Here is an 18,766-nt window from a genome sequence, read left to right on the forward strand (position 1 = left end):
AAAGAAGAAACTTTAGGGATACCTGGGGTGGGAAAGGGCAGCCAGGAATGGAATCTAATGCTCCCGGTCTCACTGAGAATAAGCACGTTCCCTTGGAGGCATCTTGAGTTCACCTGCTCCCCTGGTGCTCCTGAAGGAGAGGAGTCTGGGAGGAAAGGCCCGCGAGCCAGGTCCGTTTTTCCACAGCACCAGTGACAGCCGTGCAAGGGTGCGTGCAGGCTAGTCCAGGCCCCCCCTCTGGTCCCCCTGCCCCTGCCTGGGGTCACACTGTCAGGTCAGAAGAACAGAACCACACATTGTCTCATTCGTTCTGCCTTAACAATAACCTCTCATTCTTGCCTTCCTGGGCAGGGTGTCTTGTGATGACTATGGATAGGGAAGATAATGAAGAATTAGACCATTAACCCCTGTGATATGTACGGAGCTTTCTGAGAGAGAGGAAAAATATGCATTGTCCTCATCATGCGGCTGCTGCAAGCCTGGGTGCTTCTGGCTCTGGAAGTAGAATTGGACACAGTTTCTGCAATAACAGGAATTTAATTGTCAAAATAAAGGCCCATGTGTTTTTGAAATACCAGTTGGGGGTTGTGGATTGTTTAGAAAATTTCTCCCCCACACATACACAATCAGGATGCACGCTAGGGGAAATGGGAGAGTCGTACACGAAAGAAGAAAAAAAGCGATGGAAGATTCTGGAAGAGGGAAGTATAGGTGGGCCCCCGAGGAGGACGTAGTTGCTGAAGAGGAAGCACTCAGGTCAAACTGGGGTCAGCATCGATTTTAAGTTTCTTTCTAGGTTGTATACCTAGTGTTTGATAGGTGAGACTTTGCTGAGGAAATAAGTGTCAGAGCAGCTCTCGTGGCAACATCAGGTAGGAAGAGAGGGCCCCCTCGAAAGGGCTTTTCACAGTGAACAACTAGCGACAACCTAAACATCAACAGTAGGGATGTGTTAAAGTGTATATGAAGTTTAAGTAAAATATGGTACAATACATACAGTGAAATACTGTGCAGCCATTTAAAAACTTGACGATGTTAATTGTACTTATTATAGTGGTCATTTCACAGTATGTACAAATACTGAATTGCTTTGTTGTACACCTAAACTAACACAATGTTGTTTATCGATTTTACTTTAATAAAAACCAAATGCACATGAAGTATATATTTGTATATAAAAATGCATGTATTTACATAGAAAGATACCCATGAATTAAGTGAAAATAGATAGTTAAAAAGTTTCAACTTCTGTAGATTAAAAATATAGCTGGTTAGGGGCGCCTGGGTGGCTCAGTTGGTTGAGCATCCAATTCTTGATTTCAGCTCAGGTCATGATCCTAGGGTCGTGGGATGGAGCTCCAGTCAGGCTCTGTGCTGAGTGAGGAGCCTGCTTAAGATTCTCTTTCTCTCTCTGTCTCTGTCTCTTTCCCTCTCTTTTCCCTCTCTTCCTCTGCCCCGCTCCCCCATTAATGCACTCTTTTTCTTAAAAAAAAAAAAAAATAGATATATATACACATAAATATATAATAAAAATATAATATTACATATAATATATAAATATATAAAAACATGTAATATATAAATATATATGATATATAAAATATATAATATATTATATATAATACATATATATAATATATAACCAGCCATATATATGTATGCGTATATGTATATATGGCTGGTTATATGCATAGAGAAAACCAGAAAGGTGTATACACACTTGGTAATAGTTATTTCTAGATGGTGAAGTTAAAGGTGAATTTTCTTCTGTTTTTTTTCCTAAGCCTATTTCCATGTTCTAAAACTTTATTTATTGTTTCGTACTTAAAAGAATGTTTTAAAACTAAAAAGCTACTTTGTTCTAATTTCACGAACCAGTTGGTAGTGAATGACTTAAGAATTTCTGCTTTCACAGCTGCCTTAAAATCTTTACGTGTGGTTCTTCTGATTTAACAGACTTTTAAAGAATTACTTAGGCTTTCCAACAACAATGTATTTTGTTTCATGCCTAGCAGACAGTTCAGTCTAGGTCCAGATAATATCTGTTATCAACAGAGCCTAGTAGCTCTGACCTATAAGGAAATGAACTATTTTTAGTAAGATATGAGAAATCTTAATGATTTCTGTAAAAATATTGGGATTTTTAAAAGACTCTCTGATATCGGATGTATTTTGCACAGAGAAAGGAAATGCTTTGAAAATATGGTCAGCTTTCTGTCCCCTTCTTCTTCATATAACTATTAAGGTGCAGAGTTTAGCTCTGGAGTTTTATTATTTTCCTGCCCTTTTCTTTCCCCACTCTGCCACTTAGTGCAGGTGACACGCACATACACACACATTTCTCTCTCCTATTTCGTTCACCTTTGCGCTTCTGTTTAGGGAACAAGATGGCAAGCTGAGTTCCCTCTAGTGGACAAAATCACTTTCTCAGCTACCGTCACTGTTAAGAGAAGCCAGCAAGACCAGGTTTTTACTGCTGGTCTCAGATCTTTCAAAAACAACATATTCATAGGTAGGAACGTAGCTTGCCTCTCTAAGAGGTTGTATCCACAAATTGATATGTATGTTTACCTGAAATAAATTAATATTTTGGTACCAGACTAAGTACATTTGTTAACGATTTTAACGGAAGGAAGGAAGCGTCCTTTAATGAGAATCCCATGCTTCGTTATTGAAAAGTACCGTAACATAACACACAGAGTAAAGTGAAATCACAGGGAGACCGCTGCATAGTTGAAGTTAGGTTTCTAGCTTCTGTAAGATCTGAAAATTGTCTTTAACTTCATTGTTTTAAGACTTTTCTGCTTATAAAGTTTTTCCAAATGTTCATTAGTTTAAATTTTCGTGTGTCACTGTTTTGCTATTTCCCCTTCAAAAAGTTATTCGTAGCTGATCCCCTGAATAGCTCTTCAAATATTTTTCCTTTTATTTATTTATTTTTTTTTTTTTTTTAAATTAAATTTTTTTTTTTTATGTTTTATTTTATTTTTGAGACAGAGAGAGACAGAGCATGAGTGGGGGAGGGGCAGAGAGAGAGGGAGACACAGAATCCGAAGCAGGCTCCAGGCTTTGAGCTGTCAGCACAGAGCCCGACGCGGGGCTCGAACTCACAGACCGTGAGATCGTGACCTGGGCCGAAGTCGGAAGCGCAACCGACTGAGCCACCCAGGCGCCCCAAATATTTTTCCTTTTAACTTTTAAATGTGATTTGTTGCCTTACCTTTCTGTGAAGATACCTTACCTAGTCCTCTGCGTTCTGGGCATTTTTTGGCCAGGTGCTCCTGGTGTCGAGTAGGTAGAGGAGGGCAGGGGTGCTCCCAGATTTCCTCCACAGGTCAGTTCCCACAACGAACAACCACACAGTCCAAAATATCAGACTGCCAAGGTGGAGAAACCCTGCTCTACAATAACCAACTTTAGACTTGACCTTCCCTCCAGAACAGCAGGTTCCAGAGGATGACTGTGCTTGATGGAGTCAGACAATGTGTCAGACTCCATGGGCGGCTCCCGCCTCCTGGAATCGGTGAGGAGCCTGTCATTTCCACCTGCTCACTGCTGTGCTCTGCTAGGGAAGGAGCTCTTCTCTCCCTCGTACTAAGCTGGAGTTGTTTTATGGTATGAAATTCAAAAGCCTTAGTACTAGAGGAAGCTGGATGTCCATGCATCCATCTTCTATTGGCATCTCCCCGCAAGCCGTCCTGCTCAAGGATTCCTTTCCCAAAGCTGTGATCTTTGTAACTTGTTCTTGGCCTTCAGTCTGTCCATGGTAACCTACTGTGGTGCTGAAAGTTTTCTTAAATCTTATCTAAATTCTGCTGCTGCAAACTAGCTTCAGTGTTTGTTTCTCTACCAGAAAGTTTGCGTACCTACCCTTTGTATACCTGAGGTATTTTTTTAAACTTAAAAAAAATTTTTTTTAGTATTTATTTTTGAGAGAGTGACACACACAGTGTGAGTGGGGGAGGGGCAGACTCAGAATCCAAAGCGGGCTCCAGGCTCTGAGCTGTCAGCGGAGAGCCCGATGTGGGGCTTGAACCCACAAGACTTGAGATCATGACCTAAGCCGAAGTCAGATGCTCAACCAACTGAGCCACCCAGGCGCTCCTGTATACCTGAGGTATTTTGCTGGGTAGCTTCCTCATGGTGGTGGTTGCCTGTAATATTAAGCCTTTTAATATTTGGCCATTTTTACAGTTATTATTTTTTTAAGTTTATTTATTTATTTTGAGAGACAGCACATGCAAGCAAGTGGGGGAGAGGCAGAGAGAGGGAGAGAGAAGATGCCAGCAGGCTGGGCGCTGACAGTGCAGAGCCTGATGCAGGCTCGAACTCACGAACCGTGAGATCATGACCTGAGCCAAAATCAAGAGTCGGACGCTTAACCAACTGAACCACCCAGGCACCTGTGATTTTATAATTCTAACCTGAACCTCCTTTTAGTTGGAAAATGGAGGTTTGAGCCAAATACAGTTGTGACCAGCGCTGCGTTTATGATGCTCTTAAGTGTTGTCGTTTTTGTCCACAACTCATGGGTCCTAATCTCTGGTCCTCTTTCTCCTGTATTCCTAGTCCTTTCCCGTTGTATATTGATATGCTCTACTCCTCCCCACTCCTGCCATCCCTGAGTATGTTATTTATTACTTGTACTTGTTTCATTTGTTGTATTCTTATGTGCTTCTGATTTGTCTTATATTATTCCGGACTTTAATTCTCACCTTGGCGGTGTTTCTCTGCTCCTTTTGTATTATTTTGCTTGTTCTCTGTACACGGTTTTGAGTACTTCATTCAAGTTGGTGACAGCAATGCCCATAATCTTCAGCCATCACCTGAAAGTCCGAGTAACTCCTTAGAAGTAAATCATTGATACTCTTGCTTTGAACTTGATCTTCTTACAGGTTTTACATACTTTTTAATAGTTGAATGATAGAGTGTTGGTGTTCAGGAGAACTTCCCACAACAATGGAAATGTCCTCTATTCTGTGGTAGCCACTAGGGACGTGTAGCTATTGAACAGTTGCAATGTGGCTTGTATGACTGAGGAGCTAAACATTAAATTAATTCTTAAACTTAATTAAATTTAAAATTTAAATAGCCTCACGTGGCTCGTCACTGCCTATTGGACAGCACAGATCTTTCACATTCCTACCAAAAATGCGATTCCCCACACCAGTGGCATTGCCATCAACTGGGGCTTGCTGGAAGTACCGACTTTCTAGCCCATCCAGCCCTTCTGAGCCAGAACTGCAGTTCAGCAGGTTCTCAGGTGATTTCCATGCGCACTCAACTTTGAGAGGCACCGATACTTGGCTGTACATTGGAGTCACATGGGAATTAAAAAAAAAAAAACTGTGGCCACTTGGGTCTCACCCTCAGTGATCCTGATTTCATTGGTATTGGGTGTGACCTGGGCATTGGGTTTTAAAAAACATCCCCCAAGTGATTCTAATTGCCCAGCCAAGACTTGTGGTTCTCAAACTTTGTGTGTACACACGTCATCTGGGAATTGGGTGAAAATACAGAGGCCCAGGCTTGTTCCTGCTTCAAGAAGCCTGGGCCTCTCTTTTCTCTATTAGCTCGCCCATGATTGTGATGCACACATTTTGGGTTTGGAAATCTCTAACATAAAAGATGGTTTCCCACTTTGCTAGAACAAAATGCCTTGCTGACTTGAAAGAACACAGATCTGCTAGATCTTTTAGTCGTGTGACAAAATACTGCATAACGCATGCTCTTTACAAAGTCGACTGCTCTTCGTGTTTGCACCATGTCTCCTGCTTGTGAATTTTTTTTTTTTTTTTTTTACTAGTTGGTGAATTTCTGGTCTCTAAGATAAGTTTTTCCTTCCCCTTTTGATAGTAGAAGTCTCATTCACATTTTGGTTTTCAGAGTTGCTGAGAACTCTGCTAATGACGGCTGGCAGCTTCATGGTCAGTTTGCCAGTTCCTTAAGGTGTTAGTTGGAAAGCCTCTGGAGCAGAATGTTCTGTAATATGGAAGCGTCTCAGAGTCCAGAAAAGCCCAACCCTGCTCCCCAGCATAGCCCCACGGCCAGTCAGATGCCACATATCAGCTGAGGAAGGTTGGCATCGAGGGATGATTTAAAGGTGTCTGGTACATTCAGATCCCAGTTCACCAGACCTTAGGCTACAGGGTCTGGGGTGTTGCATTTGGCAGGATTCTATCTTGGGAACTGGGAAAGAGAATGGGTAACTAGGTGACTCTTATCCTTTTCATTTTTTTAAATGTGCTCTTAAGTTTTATATAAACTAAAACCTTTTGTTTTTGTGATACAGAGAACTTTTTGCACGCTAGTGCAGCCAACCTTTGTCAGGACATGAGTTTATTAGCTATTTGTTTCCAGGAAATAGGATATGAATTGATGAAGGTTTGAAAAATATGTTAGGAACAAATTAATTTTCTCCATGAAAATTAATTGCTGTTGCAAATAGGCCACAGAACTGTCTTTCTTCTCTGATGATCAATTTCAGCTTCAGTCCTTGTGTTTCCTGTAGTAAAATTAAAGGTGCAGGTACAAGGGAATGAGTATTGTTTTTGAGACCCGGGAAAACTTCAGGACCCCAGCAGCGAGTCAGCAGCATTTTTTATTGCCGTCGCTGCCAGATAATGGAAGGTCTGAAATCAAGTAATCAGATATGATGTGGAAAAGCAATAGTAAACTTGTGTCCTAGTGGAGATTCACTAGACTCTGTTTGGCCCCTCTGGCTGCAGTAGATAAGAAAGAATAAGATGAAGGAGTCCAAGAAAAGAAGGCTGCCTGAGCACTAGGGCACAGATTTCCAACGTGTTCTCTTAAATGGAGGCTTGTCCTAACAGGAAGCCAGTGAGCCCAGCTGAGCTGTGGGGAGAGAGCATGATGACCAGGGCTTTCCTGGGGCACCCCTTCCTGGTGAACTTCAGAGGACCTCGGATAAATAGGGGCTCCCTTGGTTTGACCTAAGGCAAAAATGTAACTTCTGGGCAACCTGATGCCATGCTTGGAGGCAAACCCTCAATAAACAGTTTCCCTCAGTGAGGAAACTGGAGCTTCTGTAGATTAGTGTGAAAAATTCCCCAAAAGCCTACAGGCCAGGATGCGTTTTTACGATATGAGTCAGCAGTGCCGCAGTTTGCCACATTTGGCATGAGCGTGACAGAAGCCCACTTCTGTTTCGCTCTCCTAACCGTGGGGGCAGAATCCATGAAAAGCTGGTTTCTTGGTGGCGGTAGGAAGAAAAGTCAGAAGCCCCTGGGGCTTAGGGGCAATGGGAGTGAGAAGACATCTCTTTCTTTCTTTCTTTTTTTTTTTTTTTTTGACATCTCTTTAAATATTCTGGGTAAGCCTGGGTGGTGTCTCTAGACCAAGATGGTTAGCATAGAAAGAAGTAGTTGGGCACCACCACAGTTTGGGCAAAATTCAAAGCTTGGGGGAGACCCCAAAGGCAAGGAGAAGGGGCTGGTTCCACAGATCCAGGGTGGTAAACTGAGTGAAAAGTATGGGAAGAATTTGGTCAAGAAGTATGAGACTTAATCCCAATCCCATGAAAGTCTATTTGTTTCTGCTTGACTTACATCCCTTGCTTTATGGTTAGACAGGTGCTTAAATACAAAACTCAGAAAGATGGGCATTCAAAATAGGGCAGAGAGGCCCTTTTCAAAGGTTAATTATATTCAATATGTGTTCAGGAAGTGGGAGGAGAGGTTTTTTTCCCTTTTGAGGGAGGGAGGGGGATGTTGGAAAAGGCATAGACTCTGGTGGAGTCTGGTGTTTTGAAATGAATGTTCTCTGACTTTGTTTTTCCCTTTGGCTGTATACCTAGCGTGTGTCAGTTCCTGGAGCTGTGTCAAAGTCCAGAAGGTGGCTTTGGAGGGGGCCCTGGCCAGTACCCACACCTTGCACCCACGTATGCAGCCGTCAACGCACTATGCATCATTGGCACCGAGGAAGCCTATGACGTCATTAACAGGTACAGCCAAAGCCAGCAGTGCCAGACCCCCAAAGGGTCCCCGCCTGCTGCTGCTGCACTGACCATTGCTGTCTCCTCCCTCTCCCCTATTTGTGTCTCAGAGAGAAGCTTCTTCAGTATTTGTACTCGTTGAAGCAACCTGATGGCTCTTTTCTCATGCACGTTGGAGGTGAGGTGGATGTGAGGTGAGTGGGGTTTTCCTCAGGCCAGTGTGTCAGTAGATTCTAGATCTTCTCTGTCATTAGAGATGCCAAACCCAAGGAACAACATGGAAAAGCTGCTGCTTTGTCTCACAGAATGACGTAGAATGGCGTGTCAGTGACACAGCTCATAATCATTGCAAACATGACACAGATGTCCTCAGGTGTCACTGTCACTTGACCTCTTTTATGTAAGTGTCAGAATATAAGCAAGACAGGAACAAAATCAAATGCTTTTATTTTAAAAATCAAAAACATATTTGGTTGGTATAAAATGACATACCATACATAATATATAATAACGGTATAGTGTAATACAATCTTTAATCTCTCTGGGATAGGAAGGAAGAAGGAAGCCCAGTAGGAACTTAGTAAATATTTTCTGAATGAATTTGATGAACTCGGGAGAATGTTTATCACCTGAATGAGAATTGCTTTGGGAGGTGCATAAATTTTTGGGGACCAGTAGAGTGCAGCAAAATAGAGTTTCAGTAACTAATTGGAACTGGTTGGCCCAAAATTATTATTTTACTCTAGAATTGTCCAACATACCCCACAAGAAGCTCACTCATCTGGTGGGAGATTGCTGAAGCATATACGAAATTCACTAAGTCATTTCTCAAAGGCGGTGGATCACTGAGGTTTTATACCAAATCCTTAGAGAAATATGTGTTTTTGAGCTTTCTATAGCAAAGCCATCTTATTGCCTTATTTGTAAATGTGTTTAGCTTCTATACAAGTTGATTAATTTTCTGGGTTAACCATTGGTTCGAAAGTAAAGGGGGAGAAAAAAAACATGTAATGTGTCTATTTGAACCTAAAATAAGTTCTTCACTGGAAAAACTGTTTCTTACAACACTTCCAACACCAAACAGGTGCTTTTTCCCTCATGTTAAATAATTCTAACATGAACTAACTAGATTTAACTCAAATTCCACAGGTTAAGGGCTCAGTCCCACAAGATCACCCCCACTTCAAATGCCAGTCACAAGTAGTGTGTCCCCAGGTTACCCACACTTCTGTCTGACTTAGCTGCAAATCAAAGGTTCCCATGACGCCCTCTTCAGGTTCAATAATTTGCTAGGATGGCTCACAGTATGCAAGGAAGCACTTTACTTACTGGTTTATTACAAAGGATATTATAGAGGATACAAACGAACAGCCAGTTGAAGAGGTATATAGGGCAAGGTCGAGAAGGGTCCAAAGCGCAGGAACTTCTGTACCCGTGAGGTTGGGGTATGTCACCCTCCTGGCAGGTACATGGATGCATTCACCAACCTGGAAGCTTCCCCAAATACCTGCATTTACGGTTTATGGGAGTTTCATTGTGTAGACATGATTGTGAAATCATTGGCCATTGGTGATTAACTCAATCTGCAGCCCCTCTCGTCAGGGGGGCGATGATGCTGAAAGTTCCAACCCTCTGATGATGTGGTCAGTTCCTTTGGCAGGCAGTCCATCCTCCAGGAATCACCTCATTAGCATAACTCAGGTGTGCTTGACCAAGCACAGAGCCTCATGTGGGGCTCGAACCCACGAACCGTGAGGTCATGACCTGAGCCAAAGTTAGATGCTCAGCCAACTGAGCCACCCAGATGCAGTTATTATGAATAACTAAAGACTCTCTTATCACCCCTGTCACTCAGGAAATTCCAAGGGTTTTAGGAGCTTTGTTCCAGGAATCTAGGAGAAAACCAGTATAGTAAAACCTTGGTTTGAGAGCATAATTCATTCCAGAAACATGCTTGTAATCCAAAGCATTTGTATATCAAAGCTAATTTCAAGAACCATTGGCTCAGTTGTGATCCTGTGACATCTGGCGTCACGTACTACTTGTATTGCAAGACATCCCTCGTTTATCAAGTTAAAATTTATTACACATGTTTGCTCGTCTTGCGGAACACTCGCAGAAGAAGTTGCTCGCAATCCAAGGTCTTTCTGTGTATGTTTCTTATTATATCATAATATCCCAGTATCTGTTGTAAAAACAAACTGAAGCATATTTTTTTAAATGTAAGAGTTTGAGCAAAATCTTTTCTAATCAGGCAGCATGTAATCTAGCAGATAGAAATGTACTCTGCGGACCTATACAAAACGAGAGATTTTTATAGGCAGAAAGGAGTGCGAAAAGGAAGTTATACTAGGCAAAAAAAGTGGGCCAGTTATTGCAAGGTTACTTTCCTTTAGGGGACATCAGGGTTCTGTCAGGCCAGTGACCTAAGTAGTGCTCATCAGGTGATTCCTGATTGGCTGGTTTAAGATTTCATTTCTGGGGAGCTGAAACTGATTAAGATGTGGAGTTCAGCATAAGTGACTCCCTTTGGGACCTGTTGTCTTGTGTTTTTAAACCCTGAAAATGCCAACAAAGCCAATATAACTAATGAAGAAAAACAGTATTCAGTTGACCCTTTTTAAAAAAATTTTTAATGTTTATTTCATTTTTGAGAGAGAGAGAGAGAGAGACAGTGTGAGCAGGGAAGGGGCAGAGAGAGAGAGAGGAGACACAGACTTGGAAGCAGGCCCCAGGCTCCCAGCTGTCAGCACAGAGCCTGACGCGGGTCTCGAACCCACGAACCGTGAGATCATGACCTGAGCCAAAGTCAGATGCTCAGCCAACTGAGCCACCCAAGCACCCCTTGAATTGACTCTTCTTAAGGAAAAAGCTAAAAGTTGTCTCACCCCCCACAACCAAAAGACACTACATTTTCATTTCTGTTCTACAGATGGTACAACTGAGTGTGCACAGTCTCGAAATTTAGCTTTTTTAAAATTTCTGAAATTATTAGACAAAAGCAAGATTGCTTTGGCATTATATCACATACCTTTTCAAATACAATTATTTTCTAATTTCGTTGTTCTAGCTCCAGTTTTTTCTGTGTTCTTATTTATATCTGCTAGACAAATGCTAGGAAACTTCTCCACTAGAATCGATCTGTGCCACCAAGGAACCCTGTACCTACGCTCTTCCAGTAATATGCTCTGTTCCAGCCATGCTCTCCACTTGCGTAGACTCAGAGATGTGAACGCTTCCGTGCTTTGCTTGGTTTCTAGTACCCCAATTCCCATCATTTCTTGCTTGTTATTTAATTGTCCTTTGCCTGAAAGTGTCAGCCAGGACTCCAGAGTGCTTGTTGAGTGGGTTTGACTTGGAGAGAAGCAGCAGTGATGGACATCTGGAGGCTAGCATGTCTTATCCTGGCTTAGACAGAGGAGTCTCTTGATCTTTCCTGTCTGTCACAGCTCCTAATAGTGTCTGGGATGAGCTTATTCAAGTGTTTATGGCACTGGAGGGCTGCCGATAATCAGATTGCAGTGAACTCCTAGCAAGTACAGTTTTTTTCCCGGTTCTTAAGAGAGCAGTAATTATTTATTACTGCCCTCCTAATCCAGGTTTTATAACTTGGAACATTCTTTGGGGATAGTAGGGAGACAGGGACCCAGCATTTGCAGAAGTTGAGGTGACAGGGAGTGTGTTCAAGAGTGTGCTCGAGAAAGCAGTTTAGTGTTGCTGAAGTACAGAGGGCATGGGGGGCAGTAGAAGTGAGGCTGGAAGAACAGGCTGGGACCAGACTGAGGGGTCCTGGGATCTCCTTAAGAGCCAGGGAGTTTATTTTAAGAGCCGTGGAAAGCCACGGACTAGGTTTAAGTAGGGAGTGACTTGATCTGGTTTGTATTTTATGACAACTTCTCCAGTTGCAGTGAAGAGATTGTGGTGTTTTAGTAAAAGTCCTCCGGTTTCAGGGCTGGATGGAGAAAGACCAGGCAGGAGATTGACCCAGGTAATGGTGACTTGGATTTGGGGGACAACAGAGCATATGGAGAGGAGTGGACAAATTTAAGAGATGTGATGAGCAGAGGGGTGGAGAGAGGAAGAAACTGCGTGAAAAAGGTGTGTTTGTTCCCTCCCCTTTTCAGTGGGGGACTTGTGGCTGCTGGCTTCACATCTCAGTTCTTCCCTTTGTGAGAAGCAAACCACTTTGTTGGCCGTCTCCCTACCTCAGAGGTTCCATTAGGGGTCAGGAGCAAATGCTGTGAAACCCCTCTGAGAGGCTGAAACGCTGAAAGAAATTAGCTCAGGCCTCCGAAGTTAGCTTATGGCAGATGAGAACATTTGGCATGGGGGACTCTGGTGTGCTTCTGAGGCCTGCCGGGGTAACTCAGCCTCTGCTGTGCTGTGGCCAGCATGAGCGGGCTGATAAAGATGCTGGTCGCACAATAGTGCTTGCAGCTTCTGCAGAGATTTCTTTTTGGAATACCTCTGTAAGTTCGGCTTAGTAGTGTGTCCATATTGAACAGTAACGGACATTAGACCCTTCTCTTTCCTTCCTTTTGTCTTCCTTAGGAGCCCTTAGCAACAGGATCTGTATGCAGAATTAAAACAAATCTTCAGTGTAAAATTAAATCTTCAGTGTAAAATGGAGCTGAGATGCTGGACATTGGAAAAGGGCATAGAAGGGAAGAAAAGACAGTTTGTAGCTATATTCGATAGTAGAGGGAGAAGCTGAAATAACATGTGTCCTGGGAAGCATTAGGGCTGGGAGGGCAGAGTGGCAAGAATTATTCCAAATCAAGTAGGATAACATTTAAAAAAAAAAAAAAAAAGATGTTCTCTTTCTTTTTCTTTTTAAATTTTTTAACATTTATTTATTATTGAGAGACAGAGAGAGACAGACCGTGAGCAGGGGAGGGGCAGAGAGAGAGAGAGGGAGACACAGAATCTGAAGCAGCTCCAGGCTCCGAGCTGTCAGCACAGAGCCTGATGCGGGGCTCGAACTCACGAACCGTGAGATCATGGCCTGAGCCGAAGTTGGACGCTTAACCGACGGAGCCACCCAGGCGCCCCTCTTTCTTTTTCATTTAAAAATGTGTGTGTGTGTCTGTACTGGTGTCTGTACTGCTTGAAATCAAAGCGCTTCTCTCCCTTTAAAGGCCTAAGGAAAGTATCTGAGTGGACTCATCTGTTTCTGGCCATTAGGGTTTGGTGCCCTGCTTTGGAGTGTCTGTTGCAGAAAAAATATATAGTTAACCTTTAATGTGTCCACGCTATAAACAGAAATCCTGGACCTAAAACATGACTGACATCTCAATAAATGAGCGTTTCAGAAATACTTGAATGGCACCGTGGAAGTTTGGGAACCATTGGAGGTCTTTGAAAGAGCTAAATTCACTTTGGCTACTATTTCCTCTGATGTAGATTTGACCATGTGGAGGTAGGGAGACTAGAATGTCATGTTCTTTCACTGAAGCCACGCTGTGAGCAGCCCTATCCAAATAGAATGTCACACCTCTCAGTTGGAGACCCAGGAGGACTGACCATGTGCCAAGAATGAGGACAGGAGGTGGTTACAGCTTACCAAGCAGAGGGCAACCCGCCTGAGAAGCTCCGTGAACCTTAGTTCATCCCTTTCTTAAAGCCTCACGTTGTCCCCGTGTGTTTCCATCCTAACAGAAGTGCATACTGTGCTGCTTCCGTGGCTTCTCTGACCAACATCATCACCCCAGATCTCTTTGAGGGCACCGCCGAATGGATAGCGAGGTGAGAGATGCTGGGGTCTGTCCTGGCCTCTTAGAAAGCAGGTGGTGAAGATTCTGAAAAAGTAAAGAAAGTGGAAAAAGGAATGGAAGGGAATATAAAATGACAGGAGACGGATTAGGGTTGTAGGATTGTGCATTTCAAGCATACGTTAAAAGTTTCCTTTTTTCCGAACTTTCTTCAGTGTTGTGTAATTGTATGGACTGGCAAGGCTCAAAACCTTGGGCGAGCAGTATTTGTGGGCATCTAAGTGGATTTAACCAGTTTGGGGAGGATTTCGGTAATAAGATGCCCTTGCTGATGCCCCAGCAATCCCACTTCTACAGAAACTCACACATAGGCATGAAAGACACAAACATATGACGTGGTTGTAATAGCAGAAACCCAGGAACTGGTTAAATGTTCATAAGCACGAGATGGAGAAGTAAAGTGTGGTAGAGTCACATGGCAGTATAAATTGGTTAAAATGAACAAACCAGAGCTACATGCATCAATGTGGATAAATCCCCAAAACAACACTGAGTTAAAATAAAGGATGTTAAAACATGCGGATTAGCACATTTATTTAAAATTTGAAAACATGCACAATAATTCTATATTGTTTATGGAAAGAATCACATGTGGTAATATAAAAACATGCCTGGGAAGAATAAACACCAAATTCAGGATGGCGGTTACTTCTGGGGGGAGGGCAGAGGACATGAAATCAAGGGAAGTTTACACATCTCCGCGGGAGACTTCAGCTGTATCTGTAATGGTTTATTTCTTTAAAATAAAAGAAAGACTTGAAGCACATATGGCTAAGTTAAAGCTAGGTGTTAGATGCATGGATGTTCTATATATTTGCTAGACTTTCCTAGATGCTTCAAATATTTTATAATTTAAAAGAAAGTAAAGAAAATGTATAGTAGATACCTATGTACTTGATATCCAGGCTGTATTATTTTGTTTTTTACACGTTTATTCTTATCAAAGTAGTACCTATTACTGTGAAAATATAGTTTTCAGGTAAATCAGATGGTAAAATATGATCAGATTTACTGTCTTACATAATTTTTATTTTCCTGGAATTAATCATTACCCCTTTTTTTTTAAATGTATAGACCATGGACTTATTCCCAGATTTTCTGCCAGAGCTATAAAGTTACTCTCAATACAAACACTTTCGGTGATGTATCAGTTTTGTGTGTGTGTGTGTGTGTGTGTGTGTGTGTGTGTGTGTTCTGAGTTATCCTTCCTGGAGCCCCCTGCTCTCCTGCTTCAGTCTGGACAGATTGCTCTCAGCTTGCTGCACAGCAGGCATCCAGAAGCTTCCTTTCAGCATGAAATTCACTTCACTTCTCTCCTTTGTTGAAGCCCCTGTCCTCTTTTTTCTTGGCTTACTTACTCATTTTAATGAAGCACATACTCTAGTAGATTCCAAAAGAGAGCACTTGGGAGATGAATTTTTAAGATTATGCATTATTTTAAGATTAAGATTATTTATTCTACTCTCACACTTGATTGATAGTTTATTTGGTGAGAGATTTCTAAATTGGAAACTGTATAAATTGACATCCTTCAGAATTTTTTTAGCGTTGCTCCATTATCTTCTGGCTTCCAGTGTCATTGTTAAAAAGGCTGATAATACTAATAACCAACATCTGCTGAAGACCTGATATGTAATACTCACTAGTAAGGTAGCTAGAGATTGGTAAGGTAGTTTAGAGATTGAGAATATAGGCTTTTGAGCTAACCTGCCTGGGTTTGTTTCTTTTTTATGCTTTCTGTTTCTCAGTTAAGATTTCCCGTCTTTTTATTCTTTATAAGTATATATATTTTTTCCTACTTCCCTGAGGTAAATATATAGTTATAACATCTGCTTTAAAATTCTTGTGTGGTAATTTCAGCATCTGGGTATCTTGGAGTTGGCATGTCCCATTTCCCTGATTATGCATATGTCAAGTAATTTTAGGGTTGTGTTTTGGACATTATGATGTTACATTATAGAGACTGGATTCTGTTAGATTGCTCTAAAGAGTGTTGTTTTTGTTTAAGCAGGCAATCAACTTGGTTAGATGCAAACTGTGAATTGTCACACCTGCACTGGGCTGTGGTTCAGCTCTTTGATCAGTTCTTGGGTCAGAAGCTGCTCTCATTTTGCCCAGCACCTGTGTGATTGGGAGTCATGTAGAAACTTCGTTGAAGTTTAAACATGGAATTAGGAGTTTTCCTTCTCTGGCTCTTTCTGGTACTCCTCCTTAGTTTCTTTCAGCCTGGTTCTTCTTATCAGAAAAATGGTGGGCTTTCCATTAGTTTCGGCTGCCTTCCACTGACCCCTCTGACCTGCTGCTGCCACCACTGGGGCCCACAGCCATCCTCAGGGCAAACTGGGAAGAAAAAAATAGGGGAGGGGAGGGGAGGGAAGAGACTGCCTGCCTGCTGTTGTCTGCTCCAACTTTTAAATCCCCACCAGAATCTGCCTGCCTTTTGTCAGTCTGCTGAGCCCTCAGAAATTGTTTCTGTGTATTGTGTCCAGAGCATGTAGCTGTTATTTGCAGGAGGAGAAAACTCTGGGTTTGAATCCCAGTCTCGTGATTTACTAGCTTTGTGCCTTGGACAAATTATTTCACTTCTCCATGTCATGGTTTCCTTAAATGTCAAATGGCAGGATATTGAATTTGATATTAAGCTGAATTACAAGAAATTTAGGTGACCAAAATCTGTTATGGTAACCACTGTGCTTTACTGCCTCCCAGTGCCATTGTGTTCCCAATCCGTTGTATGTTTTGGTTTTGTTTCTCTTTTTCTCTTTCCCACCTTATCCCCCTCCCTAGAAGTTGTTGGAATCTGTATTCTTGAAGTTTGGAAACTTCAGGCTGATGAACCATGATACGGATTTTTTTTTTCTTCATTTTTTGGGTACCCAGTATGTATCTTCAATCTGGGATTGCAAATACTTTAGTTCCAGAATCTTTATTATACAATATGATTTCCTTGATAATTTCTTTCCCTCTATTTTCAGTGTTTGCTCATTTTATAACCTCCTAGCAGTAGGATTAGTCTTCTAATTTTTCACAATTTTTTGCCTATTTTTTAACCCTTAATCTTTCGTACTGTACTTTCCGGGAGAGTCCCTTACTTTTTATTTTCTAATCCTTCTGTTGAGTTTGTATTTCTGCCATTCTATTTCAAATTTCCAGAGCTTATTTTATCCTCGTTTATAAAAGGAATACTTCTTTTTTACATACTTTCCTGTTCTTGTTTCAGGCACATTTTATTCTTAAAGTGTTTTCATTTCATATAATATTTTATCTAAAGATACAATTTTAAAAAGTTTCCTTCTGTTCCCTACGTTATTTCTCCAATGTATTTTTGTTCATCTGTTTTGGTCTCTCTCTTCCATATCAGAGACTTTGTTGAAATGTCTCTTATTCATATTTGGAAGCCAAGGGCTAAAAAGCTGATGGGGAGCTACATGTGCCAGAGTAGGCTAGGTTCAGCCTTTCACCCCATTGGGTTTTTCTCTTGGGCTTATCAGCTTTCCTTGAGAAGGATCTTCCAGATTTCTGGTTGGGGTATGAAGTTGGCAGCCAGCTTTGTAAACTAGTAGGAGGAAAAGGGGTAGGGGGTGTTTGTACTCAGATTATAGATTCTCACTTAATCCCCTGCTCAGTGTGGTGCCTCCTTCCTGCTCTGCTGTGCTGGACATCCTGGAGTTCAGATCCTCTTGATTAAACTCCTGAAACTTCCTGTCCTCTGCTGCATACCCAGAGGTCTCATTGATTCCTATGTATGTTTGCAACCAATTAACTTGTTTCCAACTCATCCCATTTCTTGAGGCATCATGGTGCCTCTAGTTCCTGGGCCTTGCACTGGAGCATGTCGTCTTGCTTTCTGTTGCCTCCTATCCCCGGGCTGGTTTAGGTTTCTCTAATCTGTTAAGTCCGTTAGTTCTTATCTTTCCCCTTTTCTGGCTTTCGAAATTTTGTTATTTCCTGTCTGTATTCATATCTTCTCCTATGCTCTTTACCCTTGTGGGTTTATCCCTTTTTAAATTCTTTTCATTTTATTGGGCTTGTGCTCAGTCTGTTAGGGTTAGCTAGAAGACATTCCCAAAGAATTTTACTAAAATTACTAATTTACAATTATTGAAGTTGCTCCCACGTATAAAAGGGAGGGAAAGCGGAATGTAAATCGTGCGTGTGTGTGTGTGCATGTGTGCATGTGTGTGTGTGTGTGTGTGTGTGTGTGTGTGTGTGTGGAGAGAGAGAGAGAGAGAGAGGAGGAGACAAACTGACAGTGGTCACTGCTGGTGAGAGGGACTAGGAAGCCAGCTTGGGCAGGAGATTTACTTTTCATTATTTACTTGTTAACACTATCTGTTTGGTTTTTTTTTATTCAAAAAAAATTTTTAAAGGTAAGTTCAGAAAAGTTAAGGAAAAGGAAAATGTTAAGAGGTGCCTTGCCTGTTCTTCACCCATCAGACTTTTCAAACTTGACTGTTCCTCTGCTCCACATAGCCAAATGTGTTGGAAGGAAAACTCGCCACTTAGGCAGCAGCAGGGTCATGGGATGGAGGTGCTAAAGAATCCGTACAGGGGGTGGTAGCCAGTTTTTGACTTGGCGCCCTGCTCTGTGATGTCCCTGGGCCTGCGGACTGCTCTGAAAAAGGCCTGTGAGTTTGCAAGATGCAAGGCCTCCAGGGAGAGGTGCCTGAAAGACAGGCGGTATCATTGCTTGTTTTCTCTGCCATCCGGAGGTTCTGCCGGCTCTTGGATCATGTGCCCATCCACCTGTGCACCTATACCGCGGTTGGGATTGTGAGGCAGACACGCCTGTAGAGTGTGTACATACTCGGAGATCATCAGAAGTAAAGTCCTACACTGTCATATGAATATATACTAAGAAAAATTGTCTTTATTACACAGAAAAGCATATTTATTAAAGATGAGCAAAAAGAAGAAAATCTAAGCCACTTGTAATCCACCATCAACCACTCTTTTGGTGTATGTCTTTCTAGAATTCCGGGAAAATTATACAGCACCTTACCATTTTGTAACTTTTTTTGATTGGGAACATCTTTAAATA

General features: G+C 42.0%; 1 protein-coding gene across 2 annotated transcripts in view; it reads left to right on the forward strand.

Moving 5' to 3' along the window:
- FNTB (farnesyltransferase, CAAX box, beta) overlaps positions 1-18,766 on the forward strand; it is a 66,961-nt gene that overhangs the window by 30,528 nt on the left and 17,667 nt on the right. For both annotated transcript variants that reach the window (XM_007095183.3, XM_042989904.1), the window contains exons 5-7: positions 7,817-7,963; positions 8,065-8,148; positions 13,613-13,699. In XM_007095183.3, the coding sequence (XP_007095245.1) occupies positions 7,817-7,963; positions 8,065-8,148; positions 13,613-13,699 (318 nt within the window). The remainder of the gene's footprint in view (positions 1-7,816; positions 7,964-8,064; positions 8,149-13,612; positions 13,700-18,766) is intronic.

This window comes from Panthera tigris, chromosome B3 (genome assembly GCF_018350195.1).
Source record: "Panthera tigris isolate Pti1 chromosome B3, P.tigris_Pti1_mat1.1, whole genome shotgun sequence".
NCBI classification, from domain to species: domain Eukaryota; kingdom Metazoa; phylum Chordata; class Mammalia; order Carnivora; family Felidae; genus Panthera; species Panthera tigris.